The sequence below is a fragment of the Psittacula echo genome (assembly GCF_963264785.1).
Source record: "Psittacula echo genome assembly, chromosome: 12".
NCBI classification, from domain to species: Eukaryota; Metazoa; Chordata; class Aves; order Psittaciformes; family Psittacidae; genus Psittacula; species Psittacula echo.
Genome location: NC_137747.1, coordinates 9,322,787 through 9,341,676, shown reverse-complemented (window position 1 = coordinate 9,341,676; position 18,890 = coordinate 9,322,787). Strand labels below are relative to the sequence as shown.

General features: G+C 65.5%; 4 protein-coding genes across 6 annotated transcripts; 1 reads left to right on the top strand and 3 right to left on the bottom strand.

Annotated features, from left to right (window-relative positions):
- Positions 1–1,721: 1,721 nt before the first annotated feature.
- On the bottom strand, positions 1,722–6,844 carry TCF15 (transcription factor 15). Its single transcript, XM_080627572.1, has 2 exons — positions 3,657–6,844; positions 1,722–2,067 (listed from the first exon to the last, which is right to left on the bottom strand). Exons 1-2 carry the CDS (start codon positions 4,596–4,598, stop codon positions 1,993–1,995), a joined length of 1,017 nt encoding a protein of 338 aa, XP_080483698.1. The 5' UTR covers positions 4,599–6,844; the 3' UTR covers positions 1,722–1,992.
- Positions 6,845–8,138: 1,294 nt separating this feature from the next.
- SRXN1 (sulfiredoxin 1) lies at positions 8,139–10,308 on the bottom strand. Its single transcript, XM_080627996.1, has 2 exons — positions 9,992–10,308; positions 8,139–9,893 (listed from the first exon to the last, which is right to left on the bottom strand). Exons 1-2 carry the CDS (start codon positions 10,259–10,261, stop codon positions 9,690–9,692), a joined length of 474 nt encoding a protein of 157 aa, XP_080484122.1. The 5' UTR covers positions 10,262–10,308; the 3' UTR covers positions 8,139–9,689.
- A 3-nt stretch (positions 10,309–10,311) lies between these two features.
- Positions 10,312–12,437, top strand: LOC308226340 (uncharacterized protein). 3 transcript variants are annotated; one of them, XM_080627994.1, is made up of 3 exons: positions 10,312–11,250; positions 11,345–11,579; positions 11,749–12,437. In XM_080627994.1, exons 1-3 carry the CDS (start codon positions 10,938–10,940, stop codon positions 12,329–12,331), a joined length of 1,131 nt encoding a protein of 376 aa, XP_080484120.1. In that variant the 5' UTR covers positions 10,312–10,937; the 3' UTR covers positions 12,332–12,437. The 3 variants fall into 3 exon arrangements, with proteins under 3 accessions (XP_080484120.1, XP_080484119.1, XP_080484121.1); XM_080627993.1 differs by having other exon boundaries at positions 10,312–11,579; XM_080627995.1 differs by having other exon boundaries at positions 10,312–11,579; positions 11,733–12,437.
- A 1,134-nt stretch (positions 12,438–13,571) lies between these two features.
- Positions 13,572–16,531, bottom strand: SCRT2 (scratch family transcriptional repressor 2; the record flags this gene model as incomplete). Its single annotated transcript, XM_080627950.1, has 2 exons — positions 13,572–14,278; positions 16,408–16,531. 2 exons carry the CDS (start codon positions 16,529–16,531, stop codon positions 13,572–13,574), a joined length of 831 nt encoding a protein of 276 aa, XP_080484076.1.
- Positions 16,532–18,890: the final 2,359 nt, after the last annotated feature.

Below are 18,890 nucleotides of genomic sequence, written 5' to 3'. Positions count from 1 at the left end.
GACCCACGGGGTTGGCATTGGGACGTGCTGGAACCCATGGCCACAGTGCTGGGACGTGTTGGGATGCGCAGCTCCAGTGATAGGATATGTTGGGACCCATGGCTGTTACATTGGAGCTTGCTGTGTCCCTAATTGCTGGCACTGGGACGTGCTGGGACCTGTGGCTCCAGTACTGGGATGTGCTGGAATCCATGGTTTACACTGGAGGCTTGCGGGATCCCTAGTCCCTGGTACTGGGACATACTAGGATCCATGCTCCCAGCACTAGGACGTACTGGGATTCATGGTCTTTACACTGGGGCTTTTTGGAGTCCCAGTCCCTGACACTGGGACATACAGATTGCACATCTCCTGCACTGGGACTTACTGGAACCCATGGCCTTTACACTGGAGCTCTCTGGGGCTCTCACTGCTGGTGCTGGGATGTGCTGGGACCCCCATGCTCAGCGCTGGGACACACTGGAACCCACATCCCAGCAGTTGGGACACACTGGGACTTATACACTGCATACTGGGCCCTGCTGTGCCCCCAGCACTGGGACCACCAGCCCTCGCTGGCCCCGGGGGGCTCTGGAGTCACCACTCGGGGGCACAGCCCCCTTTCATGTGCGGGTCGGGCTGTTTGCAGAGCACCCCCGCTTTGCCCCCCGATAAAGCCGGGGGCAGGATCCTGTGTCCAGGGCTGTTTGGAGAATCTCATGGCTGTTTATTGGGGCCTGGGACACATTATCCACGCTGAGAACAAACCTCTCCCACCCACCCCGCTCCCTGCCTGGGACCAGCTCTCACAGCTGTGCTGCGCTGTCAGCTCCATAAATCAAACCCGGGACAGGGGGAGCCCAGGACAGGGGGGGCTGAAAGGTGCCGCTGGGCTCCTGCCTTCACCCAGCCCCATGGCTGGGGAGGGGGAGGCTCCTGCGGGACACCGAGGTGTCCTCCTGCTCCCCACTGGCTGCAGCACCCCAGGGTGATGAAGCAGGGCCCCCCCTGCAGCCCCATCTGCAGCTGCGGGCCCCTGGGAGCTGTGGGGCTCAGCACGGTGGCACCTTTCCCAGGCCCGGTGACCCCGACATCAGCTGAACTGGGCCCCCCCAGGGGGAACCCGGCCTGGGAACCCCTCTTGTCCCAGCCTGACCCCATGTAGGTGCTGCCGCTGCAGCCCCACCGCGCATGGCCATTGTGGTGGCAATGATGGTGGTTGCAGATGCAGTGCTGGGGACCATCACAGTGCAGGTGGCACCAGCAGGGTGTTGGCGGCAGTCGTAGTGGTGGGGCCCATTGGTGGCCATCGCGGTGATGGTGGCAGTGGCGGTGATGGCAGTCACAGCAGTCCAGGCATGGGGAAGGCACAAAAGCACAGACACCAACCCCAAGCCACTGCCCGGGCGCTCATGGCTGCGGCACAGGGCTGGCAGCGCCGTCCCCATCCCCTGGCATGGCACAGCACAAATGGTATTGGGGCTCCCATGGCTCTCGTGGAGCCAAAGTTGCCATCAAGGGCTGGGGATGTGGGGACAGCGTGTGCCCGAGGGCCTTGCCCCATGTGGATGCATGGGGAGAGCTGGGACGGTTGCACTGGCTCCAGTGCCATGGAACCGGGTCCATGCCCCCTCGCCCCCCACCCTGCCCCACGCTGGGCTCAGGCAGGCACTGGCCCATCACAAAAATCAGGTTTATTTCCAGGCGCTGCAGGAGCAGAACCAGCGCCGCGGGGCCGCGATCGACACCGTGTGCCCAGCCCCGAGCGCCTCGACGCCAGCTCCAGTGCGCCCCTTCCAGTGCAGCCCCGGGGCGCGGGGACCCCCATCTCCGGCAGCCTCGGCCCCAGGAGCGTCCTCCCGCCCCACTGCCGGCGCCGGGGTCGGTGCCGGTGTTGGTGCCGGTGCGGTGCCAGCCCGCGGCCCTGCCGCTATCGCGGGCTCCGGCTCCCTCCCTCCCCGCTGTGGTCTCTGGCGTTGCCGCTGTGTCAGGCGGGTGCTGCCGGGCCCCGGCTCATCTCCGTGACACCCGCAGCGGGGTCACCCCCCGCACCTTCAGGCAGTTGCCCCCGAGGTCCCTCCGGCCGCCCTGCGGAGAGAGGAGGGAGAGCTGCAGGCACCGGGGGTGTCCCATTGTGGGGTGCCCCATTGCCACCCAACAGCGCCCTGTGATTGCCCTGCATGGAGGAGTCGCTCTGAAATGGCTCATGGGGATGTGCTGGGGTGGTCCAGGACGGGCAAACAGACAGGGACCTGGGTATTGCATGGGTAGGTGGATGGGAGGTGGATGTTGTGGTGGTGGACGTTATGGGGACCCTGAGGAGGGTGCCTGTGGCCCTGTCACCCTGCAGGGACACAGCCCTCATGGGTGCTCAGTGCTGCTGTGATCTACAGACCCAGGACAGAACATGGCCCCACTAAGGATGAGGAGGCTCAACCCCATCTCCCAGTGCACCAACACAACTTCAGCCTCACTGTGCCCAGTATAATCCAGCACAGACCAGCGTGGCCCAGGTCTAGCCCTGAACAGCCCAGTATAACCCAGCCTGGCTCAGCAGAGCCCATCACACCCCAGCCCATTTCCAGGCTAGCACAGCCCAGTGTGCCCAGTACAGCCCATTTCCAGCCCAGCCCATTTCCAGCCCAACCCAACTCATTTCCAGCCCAGCCCCAGATTCAGGAGGCAAAGAGCTGGGTCCCAGCCCAGCTCCTGCCATTGTCCCCAGTGCTGTGGGTTTCACAGCCCTGGTACCCCTGCAGGGTCCCCTGGGGGTCCAGCACTACGCCAGCCCCGCAGTTCCAGCCCTGAGGAGCAGTCCATGGACACAGCTCAGCCCTGGCCAGAGGGTCTCAGCCTGGGGCAGCAATAACAAGGAGCAGGGCTGGAGGTCCCCTGGGAAGGGCTGTGGAAGCTGCAGAGTCCGGTGGATGGGAGCAGGAGGAGCAGTTAAAATGGAGCAGCCGAAACAGAAAGAGCCCCTAGGACTGGAGCGTGCCCCATGGTCACACATGGGCCAGCTTGTGGGGCCAGTGGCAGGTCCACCAGCCCCAGCTCATGGGCCCTGCCAAGGGATGCTCATGGGGCCAGGATGCTGCCAGCCGCTCACCCTGCAGAGCCCATTCCAGGGGAACCCAGGGTCCCAGTGTGGGCAGTGGGATGAGCTCACCATGGGGAAAGTGCCCTCTGAGCCGCAGGGTGCTGGGGGGTCAGGCAGGGCAGGGGTTCCATGCCGTGACCTAGCTCAGCCCTTTGGCCCACGGGGGAGCCGAGCTGGTGCTGCTGACAGACCCTGCGCGAGGCCAATGCATGCTGTGCACTGCCTGTCTCATCACATCAGGAGCTGCACAGGGGCACAGGGACGGGGACGGTGACAAGGATGGGGTCAGTTTTCGAGCTCTGAGCTCCCCTCCCCGGAGCAGCCAAATGCCCCCAGCACCGGGGTGACTTTAACCCCACGAGACCTCCCATCCCGGACGGACGTGGGGGAGCAGCCCTGCCCTCTGACGCGAGCGGGAGCTGTGGGCGTGCGGCTACGAGCAGCATTTGGCCGGGAGCAGCCAAAGCCTCTGGCGGGAGCTGGAGCCAGAGCCTGCGGTTCCCACCAAGCCCCTCAGCACAGGAACCCCCATCCCATTGCCCCGCTCCCCCATGGACCCCCATCCCAGAGCCCCGCTCACCCCTTTCCGCTGGTTGCTGAGGCAGAAGGTGCAGATGCTGCGGGGCTGCTTGCTGTCCAGGTCGCCCTTGGCCCCGTAGATGGCACTGAAGCAGGGCTGCCCGTCCTCGCAGCCCTCGCCCAGCAGCAGCACGTTGGCCAGGTGGGAGATGTAGCTGGAAGCCAGGCGGAGGGTCTCGATCTTGGACAGCTTCCGATCCACAGGCTCGGTGGGGATGAGGGTCCGCAGGGCGGTGAAGGCCGTGTTGACGCTCTGGGTCCGGTCCCGCTCCCGCGCGTTGGCCGCTTGCCTCTGCTTCACCATCACCATGGGCCCCGGTTTGCGCGGCAGCTTGCGACGGGCCTCGGCACCCTCGCAGCACCCGAACGACTGGTCCGACGTGTCGCTCTCGCTCCGGTTCTCCTCGTCCTCCGAGAGGATGCTGAGGTCAGGGTAGAGCACGCGGGCGGCCACGGGGCGCAGCATGGTGAAGGCCATGGTGGGGTGCCCGCCCGTGCCCCCCAAGGCCCTGCTGGGGGCACCCCCCGGGGCTGCGGGAAGCCTTCCCCTGCCGACACGGCCGCTGCCGGACGCCTTCCCGCGGCTGCTCCGCTCCGGCGGCCGAGCAGGGCTGGGACGAGCGGCTGCGGGGGGGACTCGGGATTTATACGGGCGGGGAGGGGCTGGCGCCGGAGCCCACCCCCAGCCGGCCCCCCGCGCCTCCGGCCAGGGCCGTGTCCTCGCCCCGGCCCGCGGGAGCCAGCGCTGGCTGCAGCCGCGGACCCGGCCCCACTCCAGCGCCCCGGGCTGGCCGCGCACCTTGCACCGGCGCCGGGCTTCGGGTCGTGCCCGCGGTGGTACCGGTGGTGCCACTGCCATTGACACCGCATGGGAAGCGCTCCCTGTGCTGCATTCCTCAGCATCTATGGGCTGCGGGGTGATGCCACACGCTGTGCCACCCATGGGTACTGTGTCCCCACCCTCTGCCAGCCTTGGGTCCTGCACGGAGCAAACTTGGCGCACGGAAGATGGGATGGGGCTGGTACCCAGGAGTGGGCGGCAGCAGTGCAGTCCCCAGGGTGTTTATTGGAAGGGGACACACTGCTCTGACACCCCACTGGGCTCTGCTAGAATGGGGTCTGTGCCCAGGAGGATTCCCGGGGCGGGCAGGGATCAGCCATTGCCACAGGAATGCCCTGCACCCATTGCCCCTCCATCCCCAGAGCCTGGCACCTGCCTGCCCACTGTAGCAGGGGACAGGCGGATGTGAACAGGGGCATGGGCAGTGTTGCAGGCAGCATTGCCGGGCAGCAGGAGCGTTTCCTCCCTCCGGTGTGCACCGGCAGTGGGAGCTCAGAGGCTTTTCCTGTGAGGGCAGATCTGAGCTGGCAGCAGCCGGAGACACCGGTGTCCCTGCGAGTGGCTCCTGGTCCTTCCTGGGCACCCCATGCTGCAACTGATGGTCACCCTCTGCTCCTCCTCACCGGGGATGTCTGTGTGGGTCCTGCTCTGCCTTCACCTCCCAGCCCCAAGCCCAGCACCCCCAGAGCAGGAGGGGGGCAGCCAGCTGAGCCAAGCAAGCAGGAGGGAGGTTTCCTGCCTGCCTTCCTCCCTGGCCCCAGCGGCTTGGCGATGCTCCGGGCATGGCAAAGGTGAGCAGAGGGCAGGACCTGGCTCCCAAGGACGTGGCCCACGGTGAAAGCCCCGTGGCTGCAGAACTGGAGCTCATGTGGGGCTCTGGGGCTGGTGTTGCTGCTGGGACCATGGCCGGATGTCTGTGCTGCCCAGCACCGATACTGCTTCACTGCCCACCGATCCGACCGGCTGTGAGCAAACGGCCCCTGTCCCCCCCGTGGGGCACAGGCAGCCCCTCACCGTGAGACCCCTGCCCTGTTTTCCTTCACCATTTGTCTGCCATTGCAGAGCCTGTAAATCACACTGTGGGGGGCAGAGGGCTGTGCTGGGGGCTGGAGGTCCTTCTGGGGCTGGGGGCATCCGCATGGCCATGGGGATGCGTCGCTTGCCAGCTGCATCTCCTGCTGCTGCTCACCTCACCTTAACCCTGGCAGTAGCCCCTGCCTGGGGCTGCTCCTACCCGTGCAGAGGGGCAGAGCAGGGCATGGACAAGCCCCTGGATGCAGGCAGGGAGCCCGCAGGTGCCGGTGCAGAGAGCGGACCCCTGCTCCTGCCCTGTTCTCGCCCCGGTGTCCTGCTGGGCCGGTGCTGGGGGGGCCGCAGCAGCCCCCAGCCCTGACAGGCAGCAAGACGGATGGCAGGGGCTGTGTACTCAGCTGCACCGCCCCACACATGGCCACCAGCTGACAGGGACAGGCTGGGGGGAGCCCTGGGGCTTCTCAGGGGGCACGGCCATGTGTGGGGAGCTGATGGCCTGTGCTGCTGCTATGGAGGACAGGACACGTGGGGACACAGCAGCAGTGTGTGTGTGGGGGCACTGCATGCGTGTGCACATGTGAGTGCATGCGTGTGCATGCAGGCATGTGCGTGGATGTTCATGTATCCACAAGTGCATCCACTCATGTACAGGCATGTGTGCATGGATGTGTATATCCATGCATGTGTGTGCATGGATATATGTGAGTATGGGGGTGTGTATGCAAGGCTGCAGCATCGCAAACCTGAGCTGGTGCCAGGATGATCCTGTGTTTGGCAGCCTGGCTCTCCCAGTGAATCCAGCCACACAGAAGTGGCCACTGGACCAAGGGCTGCAGTTCCAGTGCCACAGTTCACAGCCCTGGGCATGGAGCAGGCAGCACCGTGGGTTGGGCATGGGTGGAAGGCCGGGGCTGGATGGGACCATGTGTGGCACGGAGGGGACATGGCCTCAGCACCCAACCTACCAGGCACCACCAGGGTGAGGGTGGCCAGTGGAAGGGCACCCTTAGGGCTGGGTTCGGGTGCTGAGTACCCTGGGGCCAGGTCCTGGCTCCACTGGCAGGGAAGTGCCCCCTTGCCCCCCGCACTGGGGAGTGTTTATGTGCGAGGTGATGCTTAAGTGTAAGAAAACAAAGAGGGAGCAGATGGGCCGGGGCCGCGGCTGCCCCCAGCCCCCGGGGGCTGCTCTGGCCCTGCTGGGAAAACACCACTGCCGGCGAGGCAAATGGATTCCAGACCCACGGCAGCGCCGGCACATGTGGCCTGCAGGACGCTGGGTCTGACCCTGCTGAGCCCCGGGAAAGCAGTGCTGGGCTGACCTGACCCATCCCATCATATCCTACCCCATCATACCCCGTCCAATCCATCCCATCATATCCCACCCAATCCATCCTATCCCGTCCCACCTGATCTGATCCCATCCCACCTCATCCCATCCATCTGATCCCATCTAATCCCATCACATTTCTTCCCAGCCCATCCAACCAAGACCCCTGAAGGTGCTGCCTGGCCCCACTCACCCTCACCCCCCAACCATCCGCAGCACATGGGAATGGCCGGGAGTGGTCCTTCTTGCTGACACAGGGAGACCAGGACCAGCAAATCTGAGAGCCCCCAGAGCTCCCCTAATGGGGAGAAGCAGTGAAAAGGGCTCAATGGAACCAGGAGGGGTGAAGCCTTTAGGGGAGCTCTGGGTGAGGGCCCTGCCTGACACCCCTGGGGTGTCCCTGGGCGTCCCCAGGGCAGTGTGGGGTGCCCCAGGCCCCCTCCACGCAGGGGGCTGTACCTGCGGGCGGGCTGTGGGTCTGGAAGGCATTACATGCCTGTCGCGGGGGGAAGTCTGCCCCAGTTCCGGAGGCAGGACCCCCCCCAGCCAGCGCGGGCCCGGGGGGAGCCCACAAAGCGCCTTTGTTCCTGCCCTGGAACGAATGGATTGGAGGCAGCCGGGATCGGCTGTCAGCGGCGACACCGGAGAGCCCCGGGTCAGGCAGAGGGAAGGGGGACAGGTGGAGGGATGGACAAACGGACACATGAAGCCGATGCGGGGTCGCCGGCGCTGGTGAGACCCAGTCCTGTGCCAGGGATGTGGCACCGGCAGCACCAGATGGGGACCAGCTCATGCTGCCTGCACCCTGCAGCCCTGGGTTGTGACCGTCAGCCCTGGAGATGCTCACACAGCCCCAGGGACACAGTGACCAGTCCTGGGTGCAGCCGGTGTCACCAAACCCTGGAGCGGTGTCACAGGGCACTGTGGGGCTGGCAAGGATAATCCTGGCACTGGTTAAAGGGAATGGGAAGCTGGAAGAGTGGATCCTGCAGAGGGTATCCCAGCCCCATGGGGTGCAAGGAGGGTGGTGCAGGATGTAGTTTGTCCCCTCTCATGGGGTCCCAGCTCTGCTGAGCTGCCTCCCACCCAGCTCCCTTTGTGAGGGGCACAAACCCGGGGAGATGGGGATGAGCAGAGCCCATGGGAGACGCCCAGCACTGGGAGCAAATCCCAGTCCCTGCCATGGGGCACCCACCCGTGGGCACCCTGGTGCCGTGCCGCGCCGCGCTGCCGCAGGAGCTGCCACCTCCTCCCTTTCCCCCATCTCTGTAACAAGAGGAAACTTTTTAGCACGCCACAATTCTTCAGAGAAATTTACGGCCCATCCGGGAGCCACGGACGGGGCTGCTCACTCCATGAGCGCTTCCAGGGCTTCCTCCCGCCGGAGACTGCTTGGATGCCGCACATGGAGCTGGAGTCTCCATCCAGCCTCTTTCCTTTTCTCTGCAAGGGAAGGGGCTGGGGGGGATGCTCTGGCACAGCAGCCCCCAGCCCAGCCTGTGCTGTCAGCAATGGGCAGCAGCGCCAGCTCCCGCCATACAGAGCTGTTGCCTGCGTGGCTGTGCCCTCCTCCCAGATCCTCTTCCCAGTCCATTCCTGTCGTGTCAGGGCAGGATCCATCCGGGAAGGAGCGTGGCTGAGGGAGCAGAGTGAGGGCAGAATGTCCGGCTGTGGTTCCTGTCCCAGTCCTGCTGATTCACAGTGTGGGGGGTGAGTCAGTGGCCTTTCCCCTCCCTGGATCAGGGTTCCCTGCTCAACGGGATGCCGAGATGCCCAGGGGATGCTCAGGGTGGGTTTTCCATCCTGCACATGGGGTGAAGATGTGGCCGTTTGCAGTAATGACAGCATCCCAGCGTGGTGGGGCCACATGTGCTCCCATGTGAGAACTGACCCTGGCTTCAATGCATGGCAGTGCAATCTGGCAGAGCATCCATCCTGAATACAGCATCCACCCCCTTGCAGAGCATCTGATCCCAAGGAAAGCATCTGTCCATTTGCAGAGCATGTTTCCCCAACACCAGGCCCCAGACCTGTGGGGTTTGATTGCCTTTATTCCGGGTGCAGCAGGGGTGTCCCCATGGGATGTGTCCAGGGATGGGGAGAGGAAGGTTTTGCGGCAGGCATGGGGCAGGCACAGCCCAGGCACAGGGTGAGCCTGATGGAGACTGGCCGTTTCGTTCAGCTGTGCCTCTTCCCAGTACAGCTGTGTCCTGCTTTGACTGTGTCCCGGTTTGCCCTTCCTGGTTCAGCTGTGCCCTGGATGGGCTGTGACCTGGCCCAGTTCCAGTGTGCCCTGGTTCAACTCGTTCCGGTTCAGCCATTCCCGGTTGAGCTGTGCCCCGCTTCAGTCTGTTCCATCCCAGCTGAGCCCATCCCTGTTCAGCTATGACCCGGTTTAGCCTGTCCTATCCCGTCCTGGTTCAGACCACCTCAGATCATCCCAATACAACCCACCCCAGTTCATCCCATCCCCGTTCAGCCTGTCCTGTCCCATTTCATCCTAGTTCATCCCATTCCATTCCAGTTCATCCTGTCTCATCCCATCCCAGTTCATCCCACCCTATCCTGGTCCATTCTGTCCCATCCCATCCCGGTTCAACCCGGTACATCTTGTCTTGTTCCGTCCAGGTTCATCTCATCCCGTTCTGGTCCATCCTTTCCCATCCCGCTTCATCCCTGTTCATCGTGTCCCTGTCCGTCCCATCCCATCCCGGTCCATCCCGGTCTACCCCGGTCCGTCCCGTCCTGATCCCAGCGGCCGGCATCGGCTCACGCGGCACAACAGCGCCACCTGCTGTCGCCGCCGCGCTCCGCCGCCGCGCCGGTGCCCCGGGCTAGCGCAGGAGCGGCGTGGAAGAGCCCAGGTAGGTGCGGAGGTCGCTGAGCGTGGACGGGATGATCTTGGCCGGGATGGTCTCCCGGTTGAGCGCCTGGTGGGCGGCAAAGCGGTGGCAGCCCCCGAAGGAGTAGAAGTAATCCCCGCCCTGGCTGCCCTTGATCCAGAGCACGTCGATGGGGGGCACCCGCTCGGGGTCCTCCTGCCAAGGACAAGACCCCCCCGGCAGTGACACCACCACCGCCTGTGCCGGGGGTCCCCATCACGGTGGAGGGGTCGCGGGGGCGCTGGGCCGCTCACCTGCAGGGTCTCCATCAGGCTCCGCACCTTGTCCGGCTCCAGCTGTGCAGGGATGGGCCGGATGAGGACGCGCATGGGCACGTTGTGCACGGCCGAGATGTGCTGCGTGTGGATGCTCTGGTCCCCGGGCTCAGCCATGGCTGCTGCCGCCCGGAGCTGGCCTCGTCCTTCCTCCTGCGGGCCCGGCTGAGCGCACCGCTCCACCCCGAGCAGGGCAGCGCCCAGCCGGGCCCCTTTACTTCCTCCCGGCCCGGCCATCGCCACCGTCATCGCCACCGCGTCCGCCCCGAAGTTTTGCAGAGTCACAGTGAAGGGGCAGGACAAGCTGCGGGCCCGGTGCCAGCGCTGCCTGGCCCGGTGCCCACTGCTCTCCGCCCCGGCGAGGCTGCGGGCAGGGCTGAGCCCCTGCTCCGGGGCTGCTCCATGTGCTGGGGGTCTCTGCTGCTGCTTGGGGGCTGCCCGGGGCTCTCTGCTCCTGCCTGGCCATGTGGGGCACTAAGCCTCAGCCTGCAGCATCTCATAGGGGCTGAGATGTGCCCCCACCCATCCCTGCTGCACTGACGCTCCTGGGTTCCTCGGTGAGGAACAGGAGGCATGAAGCAGCCCCAGAGCTGAGCAGTGAAGCACAGATGCTCTGCAGCCAGGCACACACCGCAGCATTCCGGCTCTGAATCTTTCTAGGTCATTTCTCCAGCCCAGTGTTCCAAATGGTGCAGAGGCTCCTGGGAAGAGCTGGGTCTCATATCCCACTGGTGGCTGCAGCCACGGCAGCCTGGATGCATGATGCTGATGGATGGCAGCTCCCAGTCCCCTCACCCTGGCTCCCAGGGGGCACAGAGTGTCCCCAGCCCCAGCACTGACTCAGAAGCACATTGGTGTGACAGGGCACTGCCTGTGTGAGGAGCAGTGATGGGGATGGTCAGGGACCAGTTTATGAAGCTGCAGGATGAGATTTTCCCAGGATGAATCCGGTGGTGACTTCACAGGTCAATCATTGTGCCTGAGGGGCAGCACCGATGTCACCGGGAGCACAGGGCTCAGCGAGCGCTTTGCTGATGTCCTGGAGGCCCAAAATAACTCAGCTTTTCCCTTTGGCACCCATCCGGGGGGAGGGAAGGCATCGAGTGGGGTCCAGGAGCTCCTGCCTGCCCTGGAGCTGTTCCCACTGCCCCAATCTGTGTCTCTGTGTGGGCAGGAGGGGCTGCAAACACCAAATCCTCCCCATTCATCACAGCCGAGTCCCAGGGGTGATACTGAGGGTGCGTGAGCATCGCTGCCCACCCCCCCCCCGCCCCGCTGCCCTCCGGGCTCTGAGCCCCGCTGCCAGGATTTCACACAGCGCTTTACTTCCAGGTCGCTGCTCTGCCGCATTCGCAGGCAGGGCGATGTTCGCAGCACACCGCTCATCGCAGCAGGGGGTGGCTGGCTCCTGCTGGTGCTGGCAAGGCAACGGGGCAGTCCTGGGTGCTCGGGGTGCCAGGACACATCCACCCCTTGGCTTGGGGAAGGTGATGCCCCTGGGACATGGCTCCACGGGATGGGATTCCACCACCCGCCCGCCTCCGGTACAAATGCCCCGAGACACACGGTTAGTGGCAGAAATCCCTTTTATATCCCTGAATTGCGTTACAAGTAATACTGCGGGCGGCCGGTTCTCAGTGGATTTCTCCTACTGGGGGCTGGCGAGTACAAAACCTGGCAGAAAAAATCTATCATCATGCACGGAAAATTATTGCTGTAGTGTCTGCTATTTACAGGAGAGACGGGGGCAGAGGCGCGGGGCCGCGCCGGCACCGCGGGGGAAGCCTGCACTGCTGCTATGCGCTGGTGGCTGCCTGCGCGGCCGCGGCGCTGCTCTGCCCCTGCGCGGGGTGCGGGGGACACGGCAGCGAAGACCGTGACAGGGACATCCCCGGGGAGGCGCGGAGCCTGCGAGCAAGGGGAGCACCGAGGCGGCGGGAGGAAGACGTTGCAGGGAGGAAGACGGCGCAGGAAGACTGCGTGTGGGGGGAACGCGAGCCCCGCGGGGTGCCGGGGTTGGATCCCGAAGGTACCGGGGACCGGCACGGGGTGATGGGGCCGTGGCAGCTCGCGACCCGAGGTAGGAAGCGGAGGCGCGGGTCGGGCCCCGCTCCGGGATGCCGCACGCACGGCGCTTGCTCCAGGGATGCTCCGCTGGGACGTTGCATAGAATGGGCTGGTTTGTCCCCACTGCTGGCGCGGGGCAGGGAGCAGCGACGCAGACAAAGGGAGAAGGGCTTTGCCTCTGGAGAATGCTTGCAGGGCGCAGAGCCCCGGGTTTCCAGCTCGTGCCCTCCTGCCTCTGTGCCTGCTGCGTGATCCGCTCTCGGGGTGCCGTCCCCATCCGTGTCACCGTGGCTGTGTCCTGGGGACGGCAGCTCTGCTGCAGCTCGGCCACCTCCAGCGCTGGCACGGCCCTGCCAGTCTTGGCAAATAAATAGTGAAAAGCATAAGTTATAAATAATATAAATAAGAATAATATAAATAGACTCACCCAAACTTGACGGCTACACTGACCCCTCCTCCTGAGCGCAGGTGGGGCGACGATGGGTTAGGGGGGCTGGCAAGTGGTCTGGGCAGAGGCTGTGGGGACATGGGGGGTGGTTGGGGGCTTGGGTGCTTCCCCAGGGCTGGCTGCTCAGCTCAGTTGCCAGCCTGGCTGTTTGCACAGCAAGGGGGCTGCACTGGCCCAGGGGGCTGCTCCCCAGCCCATAACCATGCCAGAGCCCAGTGGTGCCTGCCCAAGCTGGGAGTCAGCAAGGGATGTGTCCCCTGGGGGCTCTGCTGGGAGCCCCTTGCTCTTCCTAGGGCTATGGACCCACAGTGAGCACCACAGGGCCATGTCCCATGGGATCCTGCTGGCCAGGGGCATCAGGGTGCCCCAGGGCCCGTGCAGTGGGCTGCAGGGACCCCATACTCCGGGGGTGACTGACAGCCCAGCCGCACCATCCATCAGTCCCACCAAGCCATCGGTAGTGCCAGCCCATGGTCCCATCAGTGTTAGGGGTCAAGGTGAGGTTTTGCTCCTGGGGGGGGGAGCAGAAAAGTGTCTTTTCTCCCCTGGGATCCCCCAGGGAGGAGAAGCAGCAGCTCTAAATAAATAATAGTAATAAATTAAATAAATAGAGGTGAAAGTCAGGAGCTGGGGGAGGAAAAGTCTCTCCTGGGTCTGGAAGAGGTTCTGGGGTCCCCGCAGAGAGACCTGCCTGGCTGCGGGGGGGCTCAGGGACCTGCAGGCAAGGAGCTGGGTCCTGCTGTGGTCCCGGCTGGATCCAGCCCTTCCCAGGAGCTCTGGGACACCCTCCTCCCAGGTGGGGAGTGAGTATGTGGGGATGCGTCCTCCAGCCACGGCACAGCCACAACTGGGCTGGCTGCAGCTGCAGGAGTGCTGGCGCGGGGACCAGGACCGGGATGGGGACAGGGATGGCAATAGGGATGCAGATGAGGATTGGGATGGGGATGTGGATAGGGATGGGGATGGGAATGGGGATGGGACAGGGATGCGAATGGGGAGTGGGATGGGGATAGGGATGTGGATGTGCCACAGGGGGCTGGCGGGCTAGTTCCCTATTGCACAGCTGTGTTCGGAGCCCTTGAAGCAGGCGGACTCATAGTGCTTGTTGAGGTACGACTTGAGGGCGAAGGTCTTCTCGCACTGCTTGCACTTGTAGTGCTTGAAGGCTGAGTGGGTCTGCATGTGGGCGCGCAGGTTGGAGCGGTCGGCGAAGGCTTTCCCGCAGTGGGAGCAGCCGAAGGGCTTCTCCCCGGTGTGCGAGCGCATGTGGCCCTGCAGCAGCCAGGGCCGGCTGAAGGCTTTGCCGCACACGTCGCACTTGTGCTTGAGGTTGTGGGTGAGGACGTGCATGGCCAGGGCGGGCATGGACACGTAAGCCTTGCCGCAGGTCGGGCATTTCCTCGCCATCTTGCTGTCCAGGCTGCGGTGGGTTTGCTTGTGCCGGCTCAGGTTGGAGGAGGTGGCGTAGGTCTTGCCGCACTCGGGGCAGGAGTGGCGGTGGCTGCCACGGCGCTGGCTCTCGCTACGCCGGCGCGACCGCCCGTCCGTGATGAAGAAGGCATCCATGGAGTAGCTGTCCGTCACCGCTGCCTCCCCGTTGAAGTAGCGGGCGGAGAAGCTGGACTGGGGGCTCTCGGGGTCGCTGTACTCCTCGTGGCTGGGTGCATAGGCCGGGTCCGGTGGTGGCGGTGGCAGCCCTTGCTTCTTGTCGGTGTCATAGCCGGCTGGTGCCAGGCAGTGCTGGAGGTACCCTGCAGGGGCGACACAGCGGGGTCACTCCGGGCCAGCCCCACCGGGGATGGGGAAAAGCCACAGCCAAAAGTGCTCACTGGGGATGTGGAACCAGGGCTGTGCCCACTGCACCGGTCCCTGTTCCTGCTCAGCCCCAGGGGCTGCCCTTGAGCACCGGAGCTGCCTCACGCACCCAGGGGCTGACTTTGCCCCACATCTGCAGCAGGATGGGTCCAACCCGCAAGGCTGCCCGGGGTGGGAGAGGGATGGGGCTGCAGGACGTTCAGCTGCTGCTGCCCGGGTGCCGCAGCAGCCCCCGGGGGCCGCCCGCCGCCGCACAGCTGTCGGTGCAGAGCCTCATTGTTCACTGTAATGAGCTCTGCTCCGTCCACCTCCCCGCAGCCGGCACCGGGCGAGCGGGAAAAGCCCGCCCTGGGTTTCCCTTCTGCAGCAAAGGGCATGGGAAAGGCCCCCAGCCTCCCATTGAGCCCCACTAGGGCTGATTAGAGCTCCTGGAGGGCAGCAGCACCGGGGCAGTGGGCTCCTACCAAGAAGAGGGACTCGCAGCCCCCCAGGCACAGAACAGGGCTTGGGTGCTGCTCCAGTAATGTCACCCCTGTGTGACATTGGTGCAGGTCTGCTCATGGCCTGACTCCTGACCCTGGCAGTGCTGGCACCGCGTGGGCATTCCCATCCCTCCGTGCTGGCACATGAAGGTCACTGCAGGAGGAGCAGTGCAGTCCTCTCCCTGCGGGGCCAGTGTCCCTGTGGGACATGCTGCCACCCCTGGTCCCCCAAACTGGTCCCAGTGATCTCCTGCCTTGTGTGACCAGCCTTTGTCCTGCTTCAGAGGACACGTCCTCACCGTTGGTGGCAGTGGGGGCTGTCAGGGGGCTGGTGTCAATGCATGGCCAGGCTCACCAGTGCATGACACCCACTCCAGCTGCAGCCAAGCATCCCTAAACCTAGGTCCTGCCCATGGGATCTCCCACCCATGGGACCCCCAGCCCAGGGCTAGTGGCTGCTGTTGAGTGTTCCACAAGGTCTGGGGATGCCTGCGGTGGGGAGGGGGCTGAGTGGCAGGGGCAGAGCTCGGCCCCTCCGCCCCCCCCCCCACTGTGCTGACAGCGCGGGCTGTGCAGAAAGCGCTCTGCTCAGCAATTTCTCACACTGCCTCCGAGCATGCAGCAAGGTTATTTCCAGGAGAGCAGCGTCGGCAGCTTCTGCCCAGCTGCAGCACATCCCTCCCCCACCGGCCTCTGCTTCCCGATGCGGGAGGGGGGAAGCTGGGGACCCCCAGGCCCTCACACCCTGCCCCGAGCACAGAAAGCCCACCAAGGGCTGGGGAGCAGCCAAAGGGGGGGACAACGCAGCATTGGGATGATGCTGGCTTGTGCTTGCCTGGATCAGGCCCATTCCTGCATCCAGCTCAGCATCCCGGTATCCGAGCAGCCAGGACCTGCCAGCCCCTGCTCTGGGACAGGACCCCTCCCTCGGTCCCCTCTCCCATGGCAGGTCCCTGGGCCGCCCCGTCGGGGGTCTCTGCCTCCCGGTGACCCCCAAAGCTCCTCCCAGTGTTCCCCAGCGGGACGCGGTTCCAGAGACCCCAGACCCCCCCCCGCCCAGCCCCGGCACCTCTCCCAGCATTGAGAGGAGGGGGGGCTGCCCCTCGCCTCTTCCCCGCCTGCTCCCGGTACCCCGGAGAGGCGGCGGCCCCCCCGCGCTCCCGGGGGGGCTCGGGGCACCGCGGCGAACAATGAAACCTGCGGGCTCGGCGCGGCTCCGCTGCCCCCCGCGCCCCGGCGGCTTCGGACCCCCCGCGAACTTGCCATGGGAAGGGGCCGGCCTCGCTGCACCCCGGTTTGGGGGGCGCGGGTCCGGCCGGGGCGGGGGGTGCCCGCGGGGATGCCGCTGTCAGACCGGAGATGCTTCCCTAAGGAACAACTTCGGCAGAGGCCGGTGGCCCCGGAACCCCAGGGGGGAGAAAGGTGCGGAGGGATGACCCCGACCCCCCCTCACCCCGCTGCACCCGCGCTCGACGGAGACCCCTGCCCCGTCCTGCCCCGCTCCTGGTGCGCCCGGTGCCCCCGCGGTCGCACACACAATAGCGGCGGCGGGGCCCTCCCGGACCCCCCGTCCCCGCACTCACCATCACCGGCGGCGGGGCCGGGCAGCGCGTAGGGGGGCTCCAGGGGGGTGTAGGGGGGCGCGGGAGCCCCGGCGGCCGGGAATGCCTCCGCCTTGAGCTTCTTCACCAGGAAGGAGCGGGGCATGGCGGGGCCGGGCCGGCGCCCTCAGCACTGGACAGCTCCGGTACCGGCACCGCCACCGGCCCCGGCCCCGGCACCGGCCCCCGCCCCGCCCGGCCCGGCCCCGCGCTGCGCCCGCTGCTCCGGCCCCGCGGTGCGGACGGCGAGGAGCGGGGAGCGACTGCGAGGGGCGGGGAGGCAGGCAGAGAGCAGGGCGGCGAGGAGGAGGAGGAGGGATGAGGAGGAGGAGGGGACGAGGAGGAGGATAAGGGGGAGGAAGGCAGGCGGCGGGGGGGTGGGGGGGAAGGGGCCGCTCCGCCCGGCCGCGCCCGGGCCCCCCCCGGAGCCCCCTGAGCCGCCGGCAGCGCGGGGAGCCCCGGGCAGCGCTGTGGTGCGGGGTCCTCGGTCCCTCCCCCCGGTTCCCTCCTCCCCCTTCCCCGGACACGGACAATGGGGACACGCGGGGACGGGGGGTGGGACACGCTCCGCTGCCTCCCACCTCCTTTGTCTCCTGCCGCCAGCCCCCAGGGCTGTGAAGGACGAGGCTGCGGGGCGGGGGTCCCATCCTTGGCCCTGCTCCCGTCCCCATCCCCGGCCCCGGCCCTTGTCTCCACCTCTGGCCCCTGTCCTTGTTTCTTGCCCCTTTCCCCTGTCCTTGCTCCCTATTCCTACCCCTGTTCTCTGTCTCCATTCCCATCTGTCTTGTCCCTTCCTGTGTCCCTTGTTCTCTGTCTCCATCCCCATCCCCTCTTCCCTGCCCTGTCCCCTCTGCCCTGTTCCCATTGCTGCCCATTATCCCTTTCCCCCTCCTCATCCCTCTTCCCTGTCCCTTTTCCCACCTTCTCGCCCTCTCCTGTGGCCCCGTTCCCATCCCAAGCCTGTGACCTTCACAGCCCACAACAATAGCTGGGCTCGGTGCATTGTTCCCTGCCGGAGCCTCCTCTCCCCCCCTTCGCTGCTGGAGCAGGATGAGGCCCCGGTCCTGCAGGCACGGGTGGCCTGAGGCTGGTGCCCCTGTGCCACTGGGGCTGGAGGGTGACACTGAGACCTGGCTGGCCATGGGTCCTGCTCTGCCCGAGCCCAGTGCTGTATCGAGCGTTGCGGTGCTGAGCTAAGGCCAGTCCTCATCCGTCACTGCAGGCAAAGCGCTGGCACGGCTGTCACAGCGCAGCCCTGGGCACCCCCGACTGTGGGAGCCACGTGGCATCAGGGCTGGGGGTCAAAAGCAGCCCCCCCGTGACGGCTACCCTGGGTCTGACTGCTCACAGCCATGACTGGGAGCCAGGGCTGGGGCCATCCTTTGAATGCAGCGGGCTCATGGCTTTGTGTGGTACCCCATAATCCAGGGCATCCCACAACATCCCACAGCCCAGGATATCCTACAGCATCCCACATCACTCCACAGCATCCTGCAGAATCCCACAGCCCAGGGCATCCCATAATCCACAGTATCCAATAGCCCTGAGTACCTTAGAGTCCACAGCACCCCACATCCCACAGGGTACCACATCCTTCAGCATCCTAGAGCCTACAGCCCCACATGTCCCACAGCATCCCACCTCCCACCTCACCCCAGACCCCAGTGCCTCCCTCAGCATTCCGCACCTCTCAACCAGGCCATTGCCGGGGGGGCCCGGGGTGCTCCCCACATGCGCTGGGGTCTCACCCCCCATCCCATGAGGCCTCGCAGGCAGTGTCACGGGTCCCATCCATCCCTGCAGCATCCCTGACATGAGGTCTCTGCCAAGTTCAAGGTCACCTCTCCCGCAGGATCACGGCCCTGGGGAGCTGCCGCCTGCAGGGGCTGCTCCCGGTGATCCCCCCCTCACACCGGGCTCCCGGCCTCTGCTCCATGATTCATTACCCGGGCGTGTGCCGGGGCTCTCCTGGCAGGCGCGCTGGCAGAACGGGCCATTACTTACGCCCCAGTTGGGCCGGGCCTGCCCCGCTGCCCGGGGATTTTGTCTCTCTCCAGGCTGTGGTGTAATAAGGGAGGTAATTAAGTGTAAAAGACAGGGGGAGGGAGGGCTGAGAGAGGGGGAATAGGAACCCGGCTCCTTTCAGAGGCAGGGGACTGAGATAATGTATGTTAATAACCTGCAATCAGTCCTGCCGAGCTGTGCTGATATTGCTGACTGCAGCGCCTGGGCCCCCCCAAACCTGCCCCCGCCGCGCTGGGGAGGGAGGGGAGCTCCAGAAGAAAGGCTCAGCCTTTCTCCTCGGCTGCGGCCGGGTTTGTGCCTTCCTGAGCAGCTGTATGGAAATAATTCCCATCGGAGCCGATTGTTTCCTTGGCGAGAGGGAGGGGGCCGGGGGGGGGTGTGTCCGGTGGGCGAGGGTCCCAAGGGCAGGAGCATCCTTATGGGGTGCAGCAGGAGAGGGT

Excerpts from the sequence above, each read along its gene's own strand:
- LOC308226340 (XM_080627993.1), top strand. The coding sequence starts at position 11,008 with ATGTCACCGGGAGCACAGGGCTCAGCGAGCGCTTTGCTGATGTCCTGG. Across the intron at positions 11,580-11,748 it reads CAAATGCCCCGAGACACACG|GAGAGACGGGGGCAGAGGCG; the intron begins GTTAGTGGCAGA and ends TGCTATTTACAG.
- SRXN1 (XM_080627996.1), bottom strand. The coding sequence starts at position 10,261 with ATGACGGTGGCGATGGCCGGGCCGGGAGGAAGTAAAGGGGCCCGGCTG. Across the intron at positions 9,894-9,991 it reads GCCTGATGGAGACCCTGCAG|GAGGACCCCGAGCGGGTGCC; the intron begins GTGAGCGGCCCA and ends TGTCCTTGGCAG.
- TCF15 (XM_080627572.1), bottom strand. The coding sequence starts at position 4,598 with ATGGGTGGCACAGCGTGTGGCATCACCCCGCAGCCCATAGATGCTGAG. Across the intron at positions 2,068-3,656 it reads TCAGCAACCAGCGGAAAGGG|GGCGGCCGGAGGGACCTCGG; the intron begins GTGAGCGGGGCT and ends CTCTCTCCGCAG.